At 42.0% G+C, this 20417-nt stretch overlaps 3 protein-coding genes and 1 long non-coding RNA gene across 10 annotated transcripts in view; 3 read left to right on the top strand and 1 right to left on the bottom strand.

Moving 5' to 3' along the window:
* Positions 1-20417, top strand: part of lncRNA:CR44357 (long non-coding RNA:CR44357) — a 239347-nt gene that overhangs the window by 100168 nt on the left and 118762 nt on the right. The gene's annotated exons all lie outside the window — the stretch shown is intronic.
* The window catches only part of CG1677 (uncharacterized protein), a 124709-nt gene that overhangs the window by 100168 nt on the left and 4124 nt on the right, over positions 1-20417 (top strand). The window contains exons 1-2 of one of the 3 annotated variants that reach the window (NM_001298048.1): positions 19435-19716; positions 19846-20269. The exons of 1 other annotated variant lie outside the window; for it this stretch is intronic. The gene's annotated coding sequence lies outside the window, so the exon portion shown is untranslated. Of the gene's footprint in view, positions 1-19434; positions 19717-19845; positions 20270-20417 lie in introns of those variants that run through there. One more of the 3 variants, NM_132159.3, reaches the window with a different exon arrangement.
* On the top strand, positions 14332-17263 carry unc-119. Of its 2 annotated transcripts, none has more exons than NM_001298049.1 (5): positions 14332-14837; positions 14953-15064; positions 15235-15885; positions 15952-16124; positions 16366-17263. In NM_001298049.1, exons 3-5 carry the CDS (start codon positions 15380-15382, stop codon positions 16482-16484), a joined length of 798 nt encoding a protein of 265 aa, NP_001284978.1. In that variant the 5' UTR covers positions 14332-14837; positions 14953-15064; positions 15235-15379; the 3' UTR covers positions 16485-17263. The 2 variants fall into 2 exon arrangements, with proteins under 2 accessions (NP_001284978.1, NP_572389.1); NM_132161.5 differs by having other exon boundaries at positions 14332-14841; positions 16366-16950.
* On the bottom strand, positions 17513-19272 carry CG2059 (uncharacterized protein). 2 transcript variants are annotated; one of them, NM_001201624.1, is made up of 6 exons: positions 19214-19272; positions 18532-18864; positions 18285-18458; positions 17990-18219; positions 17784-17921; positions 17513-17719 (listed from the first exon to the last, which is right to left on the bottom strand). In NM_001201624.1, the coding sequence occupies exons 2-6, from the start codon at positions 18775-18777 to the stop codon at positions 17581-17583; spliced, it is 927 nt and encodes a 308-aa protein (NP_001188553.1). In that variant the 5' UTR covers positions 18778-18864; positions 19214-19272; the 3' UTR covers positions 17513-17580. The 2 variants fall into 2 exon arrangements, with proteins under 2 accessions (NP_001188553.1, NP_572388.1); NM_132160.3 differs by lacking the exon at positions 19214-19272 and having other exon boundaries at positions 18532-18979.

The following is a 20417-nucleotide window of genomic DNA, read 5'->3' as shown; positions in this document are numbered from 1 at the left end:
GCTTAAAAGGAGCTCTAAAATCGGTAACGAACTTAAACCTAAAAACTAAACTAAACTAAAAAAAAAGTTAAGTTCCAAAGTAATAAATTGAAAAATTACTTAAAATTCAACAACTAAAAAGATTTAAAAACAATAGATATTACTAACAAATATCATACAATATTAATATTAAAAATTAATAGAAATTTTGAAAAAATCTGTAAGACGCCAAAGATAAAACCCTTTAAAAAAGGCGAGAGAAATACATTTTGGAATTGCATTTCCAAGTAAAGCGGCCACAAACAACCCAAAAATATGCCGAAAAAACGCACACACACTCGGCCCGAAAAATTCAAACGACAAAAAGTTCAAAAGCAACACACACACTGGCACAGAAAAATCAAAAGAATTCCACTTTTTTTTTTATTTAGACCCCGTCGGCTTCTAAATCGATTTATCAAAAACAAAACAAAAAAAAAGAAGCGGAAAAGACGAAGGCAAAGAGATAAAAATTGAATATAAAAAGGTAACGTAAAAATCGAAGAAACCTATACACACATCCACCCATACCCATGAATTGATTAAAAAGTTGAAGAAAAAAAAAAGAAGTATAAAAAAATTGGGAAAGGGAAAGGGCGCGGCAGCCGACGAAAAAGGAAAAGAAGGAGAACGACGTGCTGGGGCACTTATGATCTCCAATCTCGTCGAGAATGGGCAGGAGATGGAGGTGAAGACGGCGGTGGCGGAGACGGAAGACGAGTGGTAGGAGTAGAAGAACCTTAGGTTGCTTTTTTTCATCGACGCTGCCGCCGCGCTGTCTGCGTTTGAATAAGCCCACACAAACAAACAGACTAAAAATGAAACAAGGAGAGAGATGTGGCAAGGAGAGGAGAACGAGCGCTTGAAGACTGAAGAATCGCAAGATGGAGCCCCAAGAAGATGAAGCACAAATGCCAGGATACCGAAAACTATACCAATCTAAACTCTTGAAAGATATGACGCTTTGCGTATCCTAGCATTAAAAAGATCATCTTGTAATCTATGTTCAGGATATAGTCGGAAGGAAAGAAATTCTGGATATTGTCCTTTGAATGTGTTCAGGATACGATCGAAAGTTCAAAGTTTGTGCTCTTAACTATTATTTTTGGACAGTCTTCTATCTTCCCAAGAAATCGTATGACATCTCTTGTGGTTTATACCCACACCTTGTGCACCTTCTTATGCATCTGCACCGAATTAAAATAAGAAAAAAAACAAACTGTAAATTCCTCAACTATGAAGGCAGGCATACTCATTTAGCCTATGACTAAACGGAAAGAGAACAAAAAATATAGGTACATATGAGTCTTATCAGGTGATAAGATCAAACAAAGGCGATCCAAGTGCCAAGTTCTATTTGTCGGCCAATAAAAGTCGATTCTGTAAACAATTTTCGACGCAATGGGGCTCGAGCAATTACAAAGTGCACTATATATATATGTATGTAGTGGCATCCACAATCGGAATCGTGAATACACGGGGTATTTATTTATGTGTATATGTATGTATGTATATATGTACGGCCGCACACTCATGTCGGCACTATCTATCCGAACACGTAGTGCCCCCGGGTTATCGGTTGGGGGCCCCTGCTGCAATCTCTTCGCCACTGACCACTTCGGTATCTTTATGGGGCTTTGGGGGTACGTCACCCCTCGAATAAACCCTATTCGCCAGTGCCCCCACCGATCCCACGTGGGTCGATCACGTTTCGGGCGGCGAACAAAAACTAGATCCAGGAAAACATTGTACAAGTGCTAAATTATATCAGTTGAAGGCCTAAATGATATAGTATGTACGTACGAATAGTTGTTGCAAAGTGCAGGTTCCACTCTTGCACTCTTAGCAAGCCATCTTGACTTGGAACACGTCTCTTGAGCATTCTGATAAATTTATATCAAAATGCTGGAATGTAAAAAGAGTAAACATTTTTAAAAATAACTGATTAGCTTGATAAAAAAGCTAAAACTAATCATTTTTTGTACAATGTTTTGAAATGCTATGATGATTACGTCTATTGGAAAGTCTAGCTGCCATCTAGGCTTTTAATAGCTCTTTATCGCAATGTTTTACGGCTAGTAACTAAAGCTTTTGAGTGTGAAATATATTATTTTCACTAATGAGATTAGTAAGCTTCTCAGTCGGCGCACAAACGATGTAGTTTGGTCTCCTTTTTAAAGTCTCCTGGGCTGTGAAAATCACGAAGATCATGTGCTGATGACTGAATATTGCACACTCTTATGCTTTTCCTTCGAATGACGCTTGCATTTTCCGATTTTCCGGTTAATTATTTGCTGTGCCACTGAGAATGTGTGAAATATCCATTTTCAGTTCATCTCCTCGAATGTTTATCTTCCCTTTTTCGAAGTACTGGTGTTTGCCCAATCTTAACGACTTCCAATGGTAACATTAAGGATCGTTCGCTGCACGATCGTTTCAACTTGGTACGCCATCCAAGCTCCATGCCTCCTCATACCCCATGCCGCATGCCGCATGCCCCATTCTCCTCTTCCGATTCCCAATTCCCGATTCTCGATTCTCGAAGAATCGACTCGCAAGTCCGATTCCAGGTAACTACGAACCGAAGCGAACTCAGGCGCCTAATGGATAGTTCTTCTCGGAAAAGAAAGCGGCCTGCCAAAGCTGCGAGCCAAAAAGCCAACGTCATGGTAAAGTAACGTTGTCGTTGTCCCATCGCCAGTATCCATGGCCAGGTTAACCCCCCCCCCCCCCTCCCCTTTTGGATCCCCGTTGCTCCATGGCCCTGCCTCTGTTCCTGCCCCTGCCCCCTGGAATCCCAAGACCCCCGTAGTCCCTCCTTGGTTTCTTGTGGCCCCTATGGGCCAGACATTTGGCCGCCTTGGCGGTTGGAAGGCGCATAAAAATGCACGCTGACCATATACAAAGGAAAAAAACCGCACCACGTAACTACATACATACACATACATATATGTACATATATATATAAAGAAGGAAGCGGAAAGAAGCGGCGGAGGGGGAGTGGTCAGGAGGGCTGCACTGTGATAAACAAAATAACAATTCCGTGCGATGTTTTTTTTTAATTCTCTAACAAGTTGTACATTAAGCTCCTCTTTCTATTTTGAATCTTTGAATAATTCGATCATTGTATCTATTTTTGTACGCATACAGAAAGTATAGCCCATCTTTTTGTTGCAGTGCACACATGAGAAAGGCAATGTGCGAAGGCAAAACTTTTATTAACTTTTCCGAGAATTGGAATTTCTTGGATCCTTGTGTTGCCTGTTTTCGCCTCGCTTCGCCTGACTTTTAATGCGCTGCCTCTGCCTCCTTTTTTTTCCTCTTCCACGGCTCCTTCTTATTTGCTCCCTCCTTCACACAGACACACACACACACACACACACATGCAAAGCTCAGCCTTTGAGCTTCAGGTGTTCTGTCGCTGCCGTCTTCTTCCTTTTGGCACCCCTTCACTTCTCGGCCCCCCCTTCCCCTCTCGCTCTCTCACACTCTCTCTCTTTCTGGCTCTCGTCCTCTTCTCATCCTTTTTTTCTATGGTCTTTGGCTAGTTAGCAGGCGTCGACGTAGGCGCTGGCTGCGCAGTCGCTGTTCGCGTCGCAGCTTTGCGGTTGCACTTTTCGGACCACGGGTGGTGTTAAAGGGGGGTTCGCAAAAAAGGGGGTGCAACGTCGATTTGAGTCAATTTCTGTTTTGCAGTCGAACGTGAACGCAGCACATAAAAACGTAAAAAAACAACAAAAAACCTACATGCATCCATAGAGCCCCAAGAAAGGGGGGGGGGAACAGAAGAAGGCGCTGCCTGGGGCCTGTGCCTCAACAAAAATATTGGGGGCCCTCCAACGCCAACACACGCACACACACACCCGCGCACATAAGAATAGAAGCACCGAACGCAAGTAACGCACAATGTGACCCAAAGAAATTGAAATTCTTATACATTTTACACATTTGTATTACCTAACACCATTTCTTATACCATATTTTACTTATTTGTATTCAGAGATCTTATCTTATCAGGCGAAGTGATTTACTCGTGCTCAAAGCACGAGTCATGCCATATGATTAATCAAAAATAGCAATTTAAATTGCAAGCATTACGAAATTCTCAATATATGCTTTAGCATTTAGAAGTAACCCTTAAAACTATATTCTTCTAACAGCGACGCTGGCACAAATACAAATATGTATGTATGTATGTTTAAAAAGATCATTTCGTTTTCTTGAGGATGCTCAAGCTTTCCAGCTCTGCTTTAATAAACGGTTATATTTTCTTGGCGTCGTCTGTGCCCACAGAGACAGACGAGCGGACGCCTACGTGCTCGCCCAGCAGCAACAACTACAAAAACAGCGCACGAAATGTTGCCTCTGCCGATGCAGCTGTGTGCACAGCGGGCAGTGTTTTGTTGGGTGCGGTGGGGGGAGGGGGTGCTAAGCGCGATAAAGGGGGGCAAGCGACGGCGACAGTGGATGGGGCGCAGAAGGGCCTGCGGGGAACACAATCGAAGACTGTGTGGCGCACTCTTGGCAGACAAACTGGCAGGCGGCTCTTCCTCTTCTTCTTGGCTCTCCCCCATCTCTCACTGTCTTTCTCTCTCGCTCTCACTCTATGCATTCTGACGCTGCTTCGGCTTCTTTGGCTCCTCTTCGGTCGCTTCTTCTTCTTTCGGCTGCGCCCCAAGCAGCGCAGCATAAAGCGCCACACCGTGTGCGAGTGTGTGTGCGAGTGCGATTACGAGTTCACTCTCGCACTCGTGCTCGTTGGTTTTGTTTTCTGCCGTTCTCTCTCCACCGCGTCTTCTTCTTCCACTTCACAGCTTTTGTGTGTGTATCTGTGTGTATTTTTAGTACAAAATTGTTGTTTAAACAAACAGGTTTTTTTTTACACCGCCAGCCACACATAACTCGTCTGTCGAGCTGTTCTCCCCCGTCCCCGTCCTCGTCCCCGTCAACGTCCCTCACCCATCACCTCTCACTATTCCCCTTTTGCCACCCCTGGCTACAGCTCTTTTGCAGCGCCACACTTTGTTGTTGTTGCGCCGTTGTCGATTTTCAATTGGAAAGACAGACAGAGCGGCAGCAAAAATGGAAAAGTGAGTGGGAGAGTGAGAGAGAAAGAAAGAGGGGAGCTTGGCTAATTTAATATGCCAGCCCTGGCGCCATGTTCCATGTTGAGCTTTCAGCCCTGGTAGCTGCACACAGGAAATAGCTGCGATCCCCCTCTCTCTTTCCGACTATCTCGGTCTCACTCTCGTCCCTACTGCAGGAGCAAAGCAAAGCTTTGCAGGATCTTGGCTTTTGCCACGTTAACAACAACACAACAACGGCGCCTCTATGTCTGCGTCTGCTTGGGCTGCAAAAGAGAGGGAGAGCTAGCCAGAGAGAAAGAGAGCCGCACAGTGGCAATCGCAAGGTGTACCAAGCTAATGTTATTTAATTTATTTTCGTATTCACACATTGTGCTTGTACCACAAGGCGCTAGAACGAGATGGCGCACAGAGAAGCGGACGTGGGCAGCAAGCGCCAAAGTGTTAACGTGTAGGTGTGTGTAGAGATGTGTGTGTGCGGATGAACGCCAGAGAGAATGAATAAGAGAATAAGGAGCACAGCGCTGTGTGTGAGTTGCTGAAGGGAAGAGGGGGACGGGGACTGGAGTTGCCACACATTTATTTCATGTTCATCCACATTCATCGCTGACGTCGCTCTGTCTGCTCCAAAACGAGAAAGGGAGTGAGCAAGCGAGAGCGCCCAAACAGGTACTCGAGGAACAAGCGAGAGACAGAGAGCGAGCGGGCGAGCGAGCGAACGAATTCAATGAAAAGTGGCAACGTTGCGGCGATCGCCACCAGACAGAATGTCGCCAGTCTTGCTACGCCGCCAGACACTCTGTCGTCGCTGCCGACAACTCTGCCGCTGCCGACGTCGACGCTCTGCGGTACAGGCGAAATTCCAAAAAGTGGCTTTTTTCTTGGGATCCCCACAAAACACCATTCGTTACCACAACTCATTCAATTCTTCCCACACATTTTTTTTCAAAACATTTGATCTCCTAAATTTCCTAGCACCAAATGGTGCTATGGAAGTTGTTATCATATAAAATACTTAAAACAAATCAAATCTAAATACTAAATTGTTTTCGAGATCAACTTCAATCTTGAATTCATTGTGAAGACTGTTAGAGGCTCCACTGTAGTTTTAGGTCTCCCTAGGCTTTTGTTTTTGCGCACATGCTCATGCCACCCCATGTATATACCCCCATTTATTCATACGCAGATGTATATTAGTATTATATCCCCCTTTGTGGTGCGACCTCGACTTTGGCAAACTGATCGATCGATCGATTGCTGCACCACCACGCAACCACCAATCGCCAGCCAACTACAACTACTGAGTTCGGAATGTGGCTCGGTACTTTTCCACTTAAGGGGTATGACTATACCGATGACTATGATATATATATATATATATATACATAAGAAGGTTCTTATTATGATCGTCTTAACTCAAGCAATAAATTGATATCAGTCTAACTGAAAGGTAGGAAATGTGTGAAATTTGTTTGGAAAAACAGCACAATACAAGGTTTATCATAAACCAAATAACTTTAGCTAACTAACTATCTGTATGTGAATATAAATCAACGATAAGACATGTACATAACTCTTTTATATGATTCATAGTCATATTGTTTATTCTTACTGTGTGATACTGTTATGTGATCATTCTCATTTACTTTCAACTTTCATCTAGAACCCCAAAAATGCCCTATTTGTTAACACATTCCGCGTCAAGAAATAAAATGCAATACGTTTGTATATAGGCACATACATACTTTGTTTGCCAAATGGCTGCAAATTAAAAACAGCCATATAAGGCCTTTTGCTATGCAGTTCTTTTTGGGGTCTCTCAGATACATATGTACATATATCTTAAAACTTTCACACATACAAACATAATTTGCATTTGTGGGAGTACGTTCTGAATGAATTTGTGTATTCGCGATGGCCAGAATTGCAAAGTTTTTCTGTCCAGTCAACATAAAATTAGCTTAATATGTTTGTTTGTATAGCATGGCTTGCATGTATGTATGTACATATGTACATATGTATGTATGCATGAGGGGAAGTTCTTTCACTTTCACTCGCTTTTGCATTTCCACATTCCCCACTGCACTACCCTCAGTTCAAACTTCCCACTTGGATCAGCAATATTTTCTGGTAATTTCAGCATTTTCCAGACTTTTTTAGAAGCGCGTGTGGGTGGCCTGGCCAACGAATCTTTTTTTGGTAATGCCCTGATCTATTCTACTTGGCCATATATATATATATATACATATATATATATATATATATATATATATATATATATGGTGTATGTAGATTTGCATAGGTTTGTGATTTTGATTTCACCATATCGATTCGGTTTTTGAAAGTAGCATTTAACTAAATCGTGGACCTCCGCTAAAAGATGAAAATGTTGACCTTATTGCTTAATCGCATGATCATATTTAACGTCAACAAACTCCATCCCAGTTAATTGTGTAATCCGAAGGTGTGGAAAGAGGATGGTCAATCTTCGGTGTCTCCATTAAGAGCTTCTCCCTTTTCATCGGCCTGCACTTTCGTGATCACTCAGAAAAGTAACTGGCAACGCGTGATCTGGCTTGGCTGTATGGAGGTTAATTTACATAGTTACGAAACTTGTTTTCACACAGCCATCGATCGTCGATTGTCGATCAAACTGATGTGAGAAAAGATCGAAGTGCTTCGAAGAAGAAATCGGATGTGGAATCAAAAAAAAAAAAAAAAAAACAAATCCCTAAAGTTGTGCAACGAAAGCCCAATGGTTTAAGAAGTCCATAGATCAGTTGGTGATCGTGTCTTAAGAAATCTGAAATCTTTACGAAATACAAGCTGTGACTTTTTTTTGGGAAGGGTTGATCATCATCGGTGGGTAGATCTGTAGTCCTAAAATTTTTGTAGGGTGTTACTCATCTTTTCTTTTATATTAAAGAATAGAAAACTCTTCAGTTTATAGTAAATGATTCATGATCGCTTTATTTAGCCCATTTTGATCTTAACAGTGATCATACCAGTTTATTGTGTGGCGTTAGAAAGATATGGTGTGGTTGGAAAGTTTTGAGTTTCCCTAAACGCCACTTGATAGTTTCTTTGGATTTTTTCGGGACAAGTGGCTCCCGCAACGATCGGTTGGACATGACCTGCTGCCGGTTGTGGGAATCTCCCAGAGGTGCATCCTTCCAGGGAATGTCAACCTGTATCGGTCCTAACATGAACATGTGTTGCCGTTGGTTGGCCAGCTTTAAAATGGGGCTTTCCCGTTCAAACCAAACACACATGTGTGCCTGTGCCTCTAACTTTGGCTTAAATCGAAGGAGCGAAGGATCGGGCTCGGGTTGTGTTTTGGATTTCCCGTCGGATTAAGCAACTTAGTGCACAATCCATAGCGCTGACCTGCCCTCAGTTTCCTTTAGTTTCCTTCAGTTCCGACTGCCGGACAACCGTGTCTTTTTGCGGGTCAGCTCAGGTCAGTTTGTGTCCGTCCGGCTAATTGTAATCGTGGGAAAAACCAATCAGACGCAATATTCGGCCCTGGACAACGACCGTTTTTATTAGGGGGGGCAATATTAGCGTAATCCACATTTAGGGTTTGTGCCAGAGAAGCCGTAAAGAACTTGGCTTGCATTTACGGCCGCACCATAAACCACCAGGATGCGCAGGTATTTTCCGACCAATATCATCGTAGTACCTGTTCGATCCTTCATCGGGTCTTTTGGATTCAGGAATCAATTTGGCTTTTGGTTTGATTCAATAAAATGTTATCAATGGTTGATTTTTAGATTGATTTTCAGTTTTAATACCAATTTTCTTTCCATTTTAAGGTTTTAGATAGTAAATATATCTTATTTAATCGTGGAAGATAGAAAATTCGACATCAACTACAACCAGAATAGGTAAAACCTTATTACAAGTTTGTTTGTTTAAACGTTAACATAATAATGTAATATTTTATACATTTTTATTGACGTGTGGCAATTGTAGTGGCACTTTCGGATGTCATCCCAAAAAAAAAAAAAAAAAATAAAAAACCTTAGTCGTTTATCATAGCCGTCTAATGTTGATGGGTCTACCGGAGATGTTCCGATGATGAATGGATCCATATCCGGTAGCTGGCAAGATTATTGAATACGTGGTCATGTTTATGCATATAGCTTCGATGTCGATATTTGGTGATTCAGCTGGGGACATCGCAGGTGGCCATAATTTAAGGCGGCGGTATCTCTCGTTTAAAAGTTAAATGAGCTACCAGAGACCTCATTAGATACGCACCCCCCGTTTGTTCGTTTGTCCGCCTGTCTGGCTATCTATCAGTCTATCTATCTACCTATCTATCAATCCATCTCTCTATCTATATGCATGCTTCTATATCTGCGATATACGCGCGTGGCATGAACAATCGGCTGTGGATATCGGCTGCACAGTAGCCAGCCGACATCGCCACCTGTCCATAAATCGCTCAGACCGAGGAGCCCATGTCACTATGGTGTACAATACTATGCTATACGCAGTGTGTCAGGGGGGAAACGCACCCGAAATACTAATTATGGGTATGAAATCTATGGGGCGTCGTCATAAATCAAATTCGAATTCCGTTCGCAGGCGTTACATTGGCACCAAATAGTAAGTGTTTTCGATCTAAAACCGACGTACCATTTCGGTTATACGAAAGAGAAAGGCAGAGATTGTAGATAAGAATCGGATGGGATCGGATCTCTGTCGCATACCAAACACTGGACACCGGGAATGATTTGTGCCCAAGTGTCCCATGTCAACGGGCCATCGCATTAGTGAAGGCAAAAAAAAAAAAGAAAACCCCTTCGCCGAAGATCGTTTTTGAGATTTAGAAAAAACCACCCATATCTTTCATTTTGATTTGTGACCCTTTGTCGTGGTAGGGGGATTTAAGATTGGTCCTTTCTCAAAGTCGATAGGATGTACTTGTCTTTTTGGTTTGCAGGATTGCATTTATGATACATAGTTTAAATCCTATGACTACATGCTGAACATATTATAAGTTTCAGTTCAAGATTGTAGCATTGTAGCATGGTTAGCTTTTTAGGTCTGGTATTCCATATATCCCCCTGCTGTTTTCGGTCCCCACCTCTTAAAGCACACTTCTCCAGTGCCTACTGTACGTGGGACATCCAACTGAGCTCCGGAATGGGGTTTGTTTATAGGGCTGGGGTCAACTATCTATGTAAATCCAATTTGGGTCCGATAACGCATGTGCGCTGAACATATGGGGCATAAAGCATGCTGCAAATGCAGCAGGCGGTGGAGAGGTGGTTTTTTTTTTTTTTTGTCGAGAGGAGGTGAACAAATAAAATTTTATTCCTTGGGAGGGCATACAAATAAACTTTCTGGCCCTGCTTGCGGACAGACATTATGTGCGCATTATTTCGAATATATGTATACATATATAGATTAATTATTTCCGAATATTTATGTGTGTACGTCTTTGTTTGGTTCGCATTTGGTTTTTTAGATTGGGAACAGATGCTTTGGTATTTTGTTTTTTTTTTTTTTTACCAAAAAGTATATGCTTATTTGGATGTATTTACTTGTCATTTTGCTGTACAGAAAGTACTGAACGTTATAAGAATTTCTAGCAGGAGAATAACGAATATTCAGGCAATTAAAGGCACTCCGGGACTTGAGCACCGGGTTTCCTTTTCCTTCTGAAGGTCAGAGTTTCAAAAGGGAGCAAGAGCAACCCTTTCAAAGGTAAAGTTCAAGCTCTACAAAATGTGCCCACTGTACGTGTGACTGTGAGTGTTTGCGTATGGGTTTCGGTATGGGTCTCGGTATGGGTTTGAGTTTGAGTTAGAGTTTGAGTTTCGGTTTTGGGATACCTACAATCCGACAGTTCCAACCGTCCCACAATAATGCACTCACCAACACACCAACGCCAACCCATCGAGAATCCATATCAGCATGGAGGAACAATAACAAAACGCCGCAATAACAAAACATTCGTGCCCGGGACAAATGGACAAACGGGCAACCGAAACGGACGGAAAGTTCAGACATGCACACTGGCACACCTACGTTCTTAGAACTACAGGCATGGACAAGAAAATAGGTCTAAGATATTTTATTCAATTGAGATAATACAATAATAATAAGGGTTAAGAACAAGACAACCAGGCGGTACAATCCAAAAAATATTTGATAGTTTATTAGATATTAAAATATTAATTCAATTGCGATGAAACAGGAAAATTTTAAGACAACCATCAAAATTCTTATAGCTTATTGTTGTTATTGAAAACTTCTACTCTTTGGGTGCTATTTAAGTGGCCATTGGTGTGCACTTGCACACAGACGCATTCACCATGTATAAAGGCAGGCCAAACAAACGCGCACAGAGGCGTCGCAGTTGACCGAGGCAGCGACGCGGGCAGAGGCGTCGGCAGAGTCAGGCCAGACAGTCTGTCGCCAGAAAAATCCACACTCACACATGCAGCACTGCACTCACACACACACACACACACACACACACATAGACGGGGCTTGCACTGCGAGAAAAGGGGGGTGTGTTACAAAGGGTATGCCAAAGTTGGCCAGCGGGGTGGGGGGAGTGGTCAGCGAAGGCGTCGACGTCGTTGTCGCTGCCCACTGTTGTTGTATCTCGCCTGAGAAATCGCTCGAAAAGCAAGGCTCAAAGCTAAATTCCATTTAGATTATGCTCTGCGGCTCTTGTGCTTCTTCTTCTTCTTCCTTTCGTTGCACTCAGAAAAAATGTTGATATTACGCAACGTGCAACTACACCTACATCTTTTCATAGAGTGCACGCAGTTTTAAGCATTTTGGTTTTTAGTTATATTCTTTATAGCTGAAGTGCTACTTTTTATTAGTGTAGTAGTATCATCGTGTTTTGTTCAGTGTATCAATTCGTGTTGTTGTTGGCGCTTTTGACGAACTGAACGCGTTGCTTGGGAGGTGTTACTCTATGGAGTGTGCACACACTCACACACACACACGCAATAAACCCCAGCAAAACACACTCTCCGAAACGGCCACTCGATGTGGAGTATGTGTGTGTGTGTGTGGTGTGTTTGTATCTGTGTGTGAGTGCGAGTGCAGTGTGCATTGCATTGCCAGACCGTCCGGCGCGCATAACGTCATCGCCACTTGGAATAGGGTCAGTGGCGTCTTCTGCGAAGGGGATTTCTTATAAAAAGGCACACAAAACAGGCTGCGCAGACGTAACATTTTCCCAAGAAAGTATGCAGTACTTTATAAAATGTGAGCAACGTAATACTATGACCATAAGATCCCATTTATTAGATGCAACAAGCTTTGGAAAATATTTCTAGCCCCCTTTTTTTGTGCCACGCCCCTGTTCGGCCATTCGAGTACGAATATTATCGCCCACGATTTTTGGTTTTTGTTGCTGCTCTACTGTTTGTTTTCGATACCCAGGCACACAGACGCACACACAAACACGCATTGAAGTACACAGGAGGGGGTACTTGAGTTCTATGGCTCGAAAAGTTCTATGGTCCGTCCGTGAAAGAAAGAAATATTCAAACAAATTTCATCAACTAACAATCGAACGTTAAGTTTCATTTGCTATGTAAATGTAAATCGATCGGTGATAAGTCGGATGTAGCTACTATTTGGAAAAGCTTATATACATTAGTATGTATATAAATTCTGAAGAAAACAGGTTAAGTATTTTTGGGTTACCATCCTCTGGGCGAATAAAATTATCCTTAAAAGTGTCCTTTGATATAATTGAATAATATAGAGTTAGTACTTTTAAATTGGCCACCTGCTGCAGTCATTAAAAATTGGTTCGAAAATATTTAATCTCATGGAACAGCAAATTTAACTCAAATGAAACCGAATCCTGCCTATGGCATTTGCGCTGATACAAAAGATGGATTATCCCGCGAATTCCTTGGATCTTTTGTCGACCCTTTCGGCCTGTCAGATGGCATATTCCTCAGGTGCCCGGCTGTCTGCAGATTTTATGTGAGTTTTTGGGGGATAAATCAAGTGAGGGGCGGCGGTGCAAGGGGGGGGGGGTCAGTTTGGAGATCTCCAGTCAAACTGTACTAAAGATAGAGCCGAACACGTTCCCAGTGCTGCCACACAGATACACACCAATACCAATGTAAGAAACAAAAAAAAAAAAAAAAACTACAAAAAAAAAATACAGGAAACGCGGACGCCAATGGAGAAAAAAAAACAGGGGCAGGGGCAGGGGCAGTGGACAGTGGACGGGGGATAAGTGCATATGTGGCCCCTGAAACTTAACACTTCTTTGGCTCCGGCTGCGAATATTAAAATACCCACTTAAGGCCAACAATAACAGCGGCAAGAAGCAGAGAAAATGTGAAAAGGAGGAGCTAGAATTGAACTCAAGTACTTTCGTCTCGCACTGAAAGAAAAAAATACATTTATGTATGAATATGAAAAAAAAAACTATCTTAATATCATAGTGCTATTTTATTTACATGAAATCTATAAACTAAAATAGCGACTCACTAAGCGTGAAAAATCGAAATAGATCTAAATAATATTATAGCCAGCATTTCTCGCAGTGCACAAACATGATCTGGCATTGGCGCCCGTGCGTCTGAATATGGAAATCGAAATGGGTCCGAGTATGGGTGCGTTGTATATGGAATGGGATGGGATGTGGATAGGAGGACACTTGAGTTTTAGGCCGGGCTTATCTGCATTCTAGGCGAAGGGAGGGGAAGCGAAAGGAAAGGAAACCACTCGACGGCGCACTTGAGAAGCGGGAGAAGCAAGCGGCAGTCTGCTGCATGGATATTAACTAATTGTCGGCCACAAAAATGCATGGGAAGGCGATCGCAACACGCCATTTAACACATTTGCACGCTTCCAAAGTGTTTCCTTTTCGAATTTGCTTTGTATATAGTGGTTTACTCTGGCGAGTGACGGGGGTATATGCATTTTATTTTTTAGTTTGGGTTTTCAATTTAAGCTTAAGATGTGAAAATCTATACTTATACTTGTCTATACTCATTATTTCCGATTAAGCTTTCTGCAAACGTTCGCTTACTTTCGGTTATACAATAAATAATGTTAAAAATCTGAATAGCCTTTTTTCTAGATGTAAAATGTAGAATATTTTGAATATTGCGCCAACAGTGTGACCCCTGCTAGAACGCAGAAATGTTTTTTTGCGAGTATGTGGCAACGTTGGTCGTAAGTTTTTCCCCATGCGCGAACGGTCTCACCGATTTCCTGTAATGCATCATCGATAATCTATCGATTGCTGAGTAGTGCAAAAAAAGTGGGCAAAAAAGGTGCAATGTTTAGCGTTTAAGTGCGTTAAGTTGCTTTTGCGGACGACAACAACAACACCAGCAGCATTGCCGGTCAAATTGATCTAATTGATTTTCGGGCAGTGCCAACAGCAACTAAAACCAAATTAATAAATGAATCCCTGCGCATACATAAACATATAAAAACACACACACACACACATACATTCGCATAAAGGACGCGAACCGAAAAGGGAAAAACAAACACAAAGGAAAAAAAAAGGAAAAAGGAGAGCGCAGCTTTTTCAGAAATTGGGTCATTTGTTGTTGTTGTTGTTGTTGTTGCTGCTGTTGCTGGTGATTTTCAAACGAATTTCATTTGTTGCTGTCGTCGTCGGTTCGGTGTTGTTGTTGTTGTTGCTGTTGTTGCAATGGTCGTGGACGTTGTTGTCGCTGACAGCTAAATGTTATGGCAACACTTGCAACCTGAATTCGTGTGGGTAAGTAGTGTTTGCATTTATGTTGAATTTATTTTAACTTATATACCTTATACTTAACTTATTTTTGTGCTTTTCGCCAAATAACTATTCATATTTGGCAAAAATTAATAGTGAGGAGCGGAAAGCGAAAGGATAATAGGGTAGCGGAGACGAAGCCTTATATTTCCACCAGAAAATCCTGGCACAATTTATGACAACTCTACACTTGTGTGTGTTTGTGTTGGTGAGTAACTTAACAACTATGACTTCTTTTTTTTTTTTTTGCTATGTTAAAAAAAAAATGTGATATTTCATTATTCAGTTTAGTTTGAAGTAATAGAAATTCAAAAGTATTTGTGCTATATTTTATTATTTACTCCCTAATAACCAATGCCTATTCCTTTCTATTCGCAGAGTGAGACAGCGGAGTAGCTTCTTCAAATCAAAGGATACCACTGCAGCAGCCATCCAGCCAGGAGCCTTAAAAAAGCTGTTCAGCTTGAGAAATCCGAAACGCAGACTATAGACAAATAATACCACCAGATTCATTCCGTGCACAATGAGCGTGGTGGGTAAGCAACTAAATCCGGTGCAATCCTCCGGTGCAGGCGCAGTGACAACGTCTTCCTCCGCGGCCGCAGGATCCTCTTCTTCGAACAGTGGAGTGGAGGCCAACGGCGGCAGTGGAGGATCGTCGGGAGCTGCAGCAGCGGGCGCTGGTGCCTCCGGTGATGCCAAACGGCCTGCGGAGTCTTCCAGCGTGACTCCCGACGAGGTGCTCCATCTGACCAAGATCACGGACGACTATCTCTGCTCCGCCAATGCAAATGTGTTCGAGATTGATTTCACGCGGTTCAAGATTCGCGACCTGGAGAGCGGCGCTGTGCTCTTCGAGATCGCCAAACCGCCGAGTGAACAATATCCGGAAGGACTGTCCTCGGATGAAACCATGCTGGCGGCTGCCGAGAAATTGTCACTGGATGACACTGCCGATCCAAATGCCGGACGCTATGTGCGCTATCAGTTCACACCGGCATTTCTCAACCTCAAAACAGTGGGAGCCACGTAGGTTATACAGTATTTGCATTTGTTTTAAATGCCTCTCAATTTGTAAGTTTCCCTTATTTGCAGTGTGGAATTCACTGTGGGCAGCCAGCCGCTTAATAATTTTCGTATGATCGAACGCCACTTCTTCCGCGATCGCCTGCTAAAGACGTTTGACTTTGAGTTCGGCTTTTGCTTTCCATTTTCGAAGAATACGGTTGAGCACATCTACGAGTTTCCTAACCTTCCACCCGACCTAGGTGAGCAATTTTTACATAATCCCAGCCAGCATGACACGCAATTGAAAGTTGCTGCCAAAAGTTGAAGGGGTTTGTGGGTCAAGGTCGTTTACGATTTGCGCCTGTGAGATGAGGCTTCTATTGGTCAGATTGCGAGCAGCTATCATGGTTTTTATTTTTTGTTATCGGTTTGTAGGATGTGGACTTATTAATGAAATGCAATTCACATAAATATGTTCGTTCGTTTTCCATTTTTTTTTAGTTGCTGAGATGATATCGAGCCCCTTTGAGACGCGCTCGGACAGCTTTTACTTTGTGGGAAACCGACTCGTCATGCACAACAAAGCCGACTACGCCTACGATGGCGGCAATATAGTCTAGAAACTCAACTATAATGGAACTGCAACTAGAGCAAAACTAATAACTAAAGAACTAGAAACTACAGAAGCTGTGAGACAAAATCAATGACTTGTCACACACACACACACACGAAACACCCACTCAATGTCAACAATCACACTCACAAACACATCGAATCGAATCGAGGAATATTATCACAGCCATTTTAGCCTTAGCACACCAAAGTTTTACCCACCATTCCTGTTTGATGTATTTAGCATCAAGATATGATCTCCTGCAAACGGAAACTAACACACAAACACAACAACAACACACTGAAGCACGCGGATTGTGTTCATTTATCAATGATTTCCACTTTGACTATATAATTTTAAGTGCTATGTGATTTCCCTTGATTTATATATGTATTTGTACACACTTATTTAATCCTAATAAGTAAGGACACTCCACACACACACCCAACAAGAAACAACAAATACATATATATAAAATACGTACGTATACACACACGCACACACAGAACTTATGAGAAGCGAATTGGAAATTTTCAAAAAAAAAAAATTGAGGAAAATCCATTTGCCGTCAATTTTTGTATGCAGCATACGAAATCATACGAAATCTATCAGCTTCTTCATGGCATTTTTTTCGTGTCTGTGTATGTATATTTTTTAAACAAAAACCAAATGGAAAAAGACGAACGTAACTGGAAATCCAAAAAAAAAAAAACACTAACGATTACACGCCGAACAAGAATGATAAATTAAATTACATTTTAAATGTACATACACCACTATAAATTGAAACTTTTCTAAGGGGGTTAAATCGAGGGCATTTCGTGCACTAAAGGTGCTTAAGAAATTTATTATATTCTGAAAAATCATCAAGTTCAGAACGCTTATATCAAAAAAAAAAATATATATATTGCTATCCCGCTCTTTTCGGTGAAGATTCTTGAAGATCTGCGTAGATCGTTGAAGAATGTCTTCTCGAGTTCTGAAGTGAAATTAATTTGAATTCCCGTTCCCAAGAAAAACAAAGCGTTCACTTTCCAATTTAGCTAAAGTCGATCTACGCGATTGACTTCTTTGTACATTTGGTTAAAATATCAAAATTTGGTCTACTCAGTTCTATTCAGGAACTCGCTGACTATTGTTAGAAACTCCTGCGGCTTTTCAAAGTGCACTAAATGTCCGGCATCCAGCCAGTGGATCTCAGAATTGGGAAACATTTTCTGTATCTGTGGCCATTGCTCGCGTCTAATAAAGATGGCAAAAAGATTCAATTAGTTTAGTTTACTTAGCACCTCGGGATCCAAGTTACCTCATGTAAGGTGATCGCGTGCCGCAAATGAACGTAGTGGGTCCCGTGTACGGCGGCAGTTCCTCCAAATTACTCTGATATTTGTCGAAGCGGGTGAGGAATTCACGAAGAACATGGGCATTGCAGGCCCAAGAGAAACTATAGGAAGATTATCTCATTTTAAAGCGGTTCCCAAAAAAGGCCAAATACATATGTGGCAAACTTACGCGCCGGTGTCAGGATTTTTTCGGAGATTCAGCATGATAAAGTCAACGGTCTCGTCTTCGGTGGCTTTCAGTAGTTTTTCCCGTGCAATTTTCCTGCCCTCAGACATGGACATGCTTGGCGAAAGGTCCAGGGAGACCATCGCGTCGAAAATTTCCGTCATCTCGCCCGTGGAACGGGGCACGCTAATTGGCGATATGTCCACCACTATCAAACGTTCCACCAACTCGGGCTATGATAATGGAAAAATGATTGTTTAACATTTAACTCAGTTTGTGCATAAGGCGCAACACTTACATATTTTCGAGCGAAGTACATCATGGACCTGCCGCCCATGCTGTGACCCATGCAGGCGGCATTCGGATGACTGCGCTGCTCCATAAACAAACGCAAATCCTCGCTCATCGCTTTGGAATTGTGGACACTCGAATGTGGACTCTCGCCATGATTCCTCACATCGATGGCGTACACCTGTAGGTTAAAATAAATACACATTGGCTTGAGCATTGATACTTTGGCTAAACGCATAAATTGGTAAGCTCACCTTTCGGGAAACTTTTCGCACCAGAGCCTTGCTAATTCCTCGCCAATTTTGCTTGGAACCAAAGAGTCCATGATATGTGAGCAGTGGTGGACTCGTCTCTGGATTCTCGCCGGTGTACGAATCGAAGCTTAGTTCAACGGGATCCGGTATTTCCGAGGAGTACTCCCTTCTGACCACCAATTGGGTTCGCAGGATCTTTCCCGCGGGAAATGGAAGTGAACGTAACGATTTCGTCAGGCGCTGCATTTGGTGGCCCCAGTGTGTACACACGCCACCGGCGGGAAAACTAATTGGGCAGTGGTATGTTGCCGCCGAGGGGGGTTCGTTGCTTTGCTAAAGTTGCGTAATTATTGTTAATTTGCAGCAATTTCGATAAATTTCAACATTTTGCCAATTGTGTACGGAGTCCAGCTGACCGGTGTTTTATTTTTCGACAACATGTAGTTTGGCAATTGTCAAGGGCGTAGATGAAAAAACTAATTATACAAATTTTAAGTCATGAATATAAATATACAATATTTTTTGTAGTCGTTGAAAATGGTTTGGTTATAAATAGATTAGAAACACGTTTTTCTTATAAATTTATCTTTGACAATTAACCGTTATCATACTCTGTAATTTTTTGCATACACCTAAGCCATTTTATCATAAATAAGCACATAAAATATGTGCAAGTATTTACCAAATATTAATGGGGCTCTTAACCCCTTACGACCCCTTCCAAACGATGGCTCTGTTGACAAAGTGGCAACACTGGCGCGCAAATATCTCGATGCTAGCCATGGCATGAACCATTTTGGATATTTACTTAGTCATGTCTGTGCGTCAGCCACATAAGCTAAGATAACATCACCGACTAGGCACGCACGCTTTTCGCCGTATTTCCGGGCACGCCATGCACAGTCACACTGGCAGCTGCCATATTCTTTAGGCAAACGTTTTCTGTCGGAAACAGTTTTTTCATTAACACAAAAAAAGGCATCCAGAGCATTTGCTGTAGCACAAAAACATCGAATTTCCAACGCTACCAGGTAAACCAGTCGCCGCCGAGCCGCCGGAAAAACGGGCTTTCCAGTTCGTCTTTAGCGGTAAAAAGATTGAAGGAGGAAAGCGCGGCGCTGACGTCGGCAGCGGTAGAGGCAGCGCAGCGGCGCTCTTGCTCGCATTCACACTACTCAAACATAGGTAAGCAGCAACAAGAAATCAAGCATATTGTCAAAATCAGAGCAACAAATTGATATATTTTCAAGTATTCTATTTTTCCCCTCCAAAAAAAAAAAAAAAAAAAAAAAAATGAAATGAAAACTGAACTAGAGAATGTAAAAAAGTTAAGTTGCAAAAGTAACACAAAAAACCAGTTAAACGTTCAAGTAAAAGTCAGTAAGTGAATAAAAGTGGTTAAAGTTGTTAAGAAAATTCAATTTCGGTCGCGAAAAGTGCGAAAAAGTCCGCAAAAATGCAAATACTTAACTCTCCTCTGTGTGTGCGCCTGTGTGTGTGTGCGTGTCCTTAACTGTGTGTGTGAGAGGGAAAGAGAGCGCCAGAATAGAAAGAATTTTTCAAATTGCACTGCGCTTACAATCTCGCTCTCCCTCGCTCTTTGTTGTCCCTCGTTCGCGTCAAGAAAATTAATCAAAAATAAAGTATAAAGAGAAATAAAAAAAGAAAAAAAGATACTGGCACACACACAATATAATCAATTAATTAAAAAACATAAAAGCTTATAAAAGAAATGAAGGTAAGAACCCCACTAAAAGTTAAAAGCAAAAAAAAAAAAACTTATTCTGTCATTCCCACAAATATAAAAAAAATCCTATATCAAAATCGATTGTTATCGCGTTATCGGAGCTATCGGCATTTGTTTGGGGGCTTTTGACCTTGACTTT

This window comes from Drosophila melanogaster, chromosome X (genome assembly GCF_000001215.4).
Source record: "Drosophila melanogaster chromosome X".
NCBI classification, from domain to species: Eukaryota; Metazoa; Arthropoda; class Insecta; order Diptera; family Drosophilidae; genus Drosophila; species Drosophila melanogaster.
Note: the sequence above shows the minus strand (reverse complement) of the source record. Positions and strands in the feature narration are given on the sequence as shown.

Coding starts and splice junctions, on each gene's coding strand:
- CG2059 (NM_001201624.1), bottom strand. CDS start 18,777: ATGCAGCGCCTGACGAAATCGTTACGTTCACTTCCATTTCCCGCGGGA. Junction 18,459..18,531: donor TGCGAAAAGTTTCCCGAAAG/GTGAGCTTACCA, acceptor TTTAACCTACAG/GTGTACGCCATCGATGTGAG. Junction 17,922..17,989: donor AAAAATCCTGACACCGGCGC/GTAAGTTTGCCA, acceptor ATCTTCCTATAG/TTTCTCTTGGGCCTGCAATG.
- unc-119 (NM_001298049.1), top strand. CDS start 15,380: ATGAGCGTGGTGGGTAAGCAACTAAATCCGGTGCAATCCTCCGGTGCA. Junction 15,886..15,951: donor CTCAAAACAGTGGGAGCCAC/GTAGGTTATACA, acceptor CCTTATTTGCAG/TGTGGAATTCACTGTGGGCA. Junction 16,125..16,365: donor TAACCTTCCACCCGACCTAG/GTGAGCAATTTT, acceptor ATTTTTTTTTAG/TTGCTGAGATGATATCGAGC.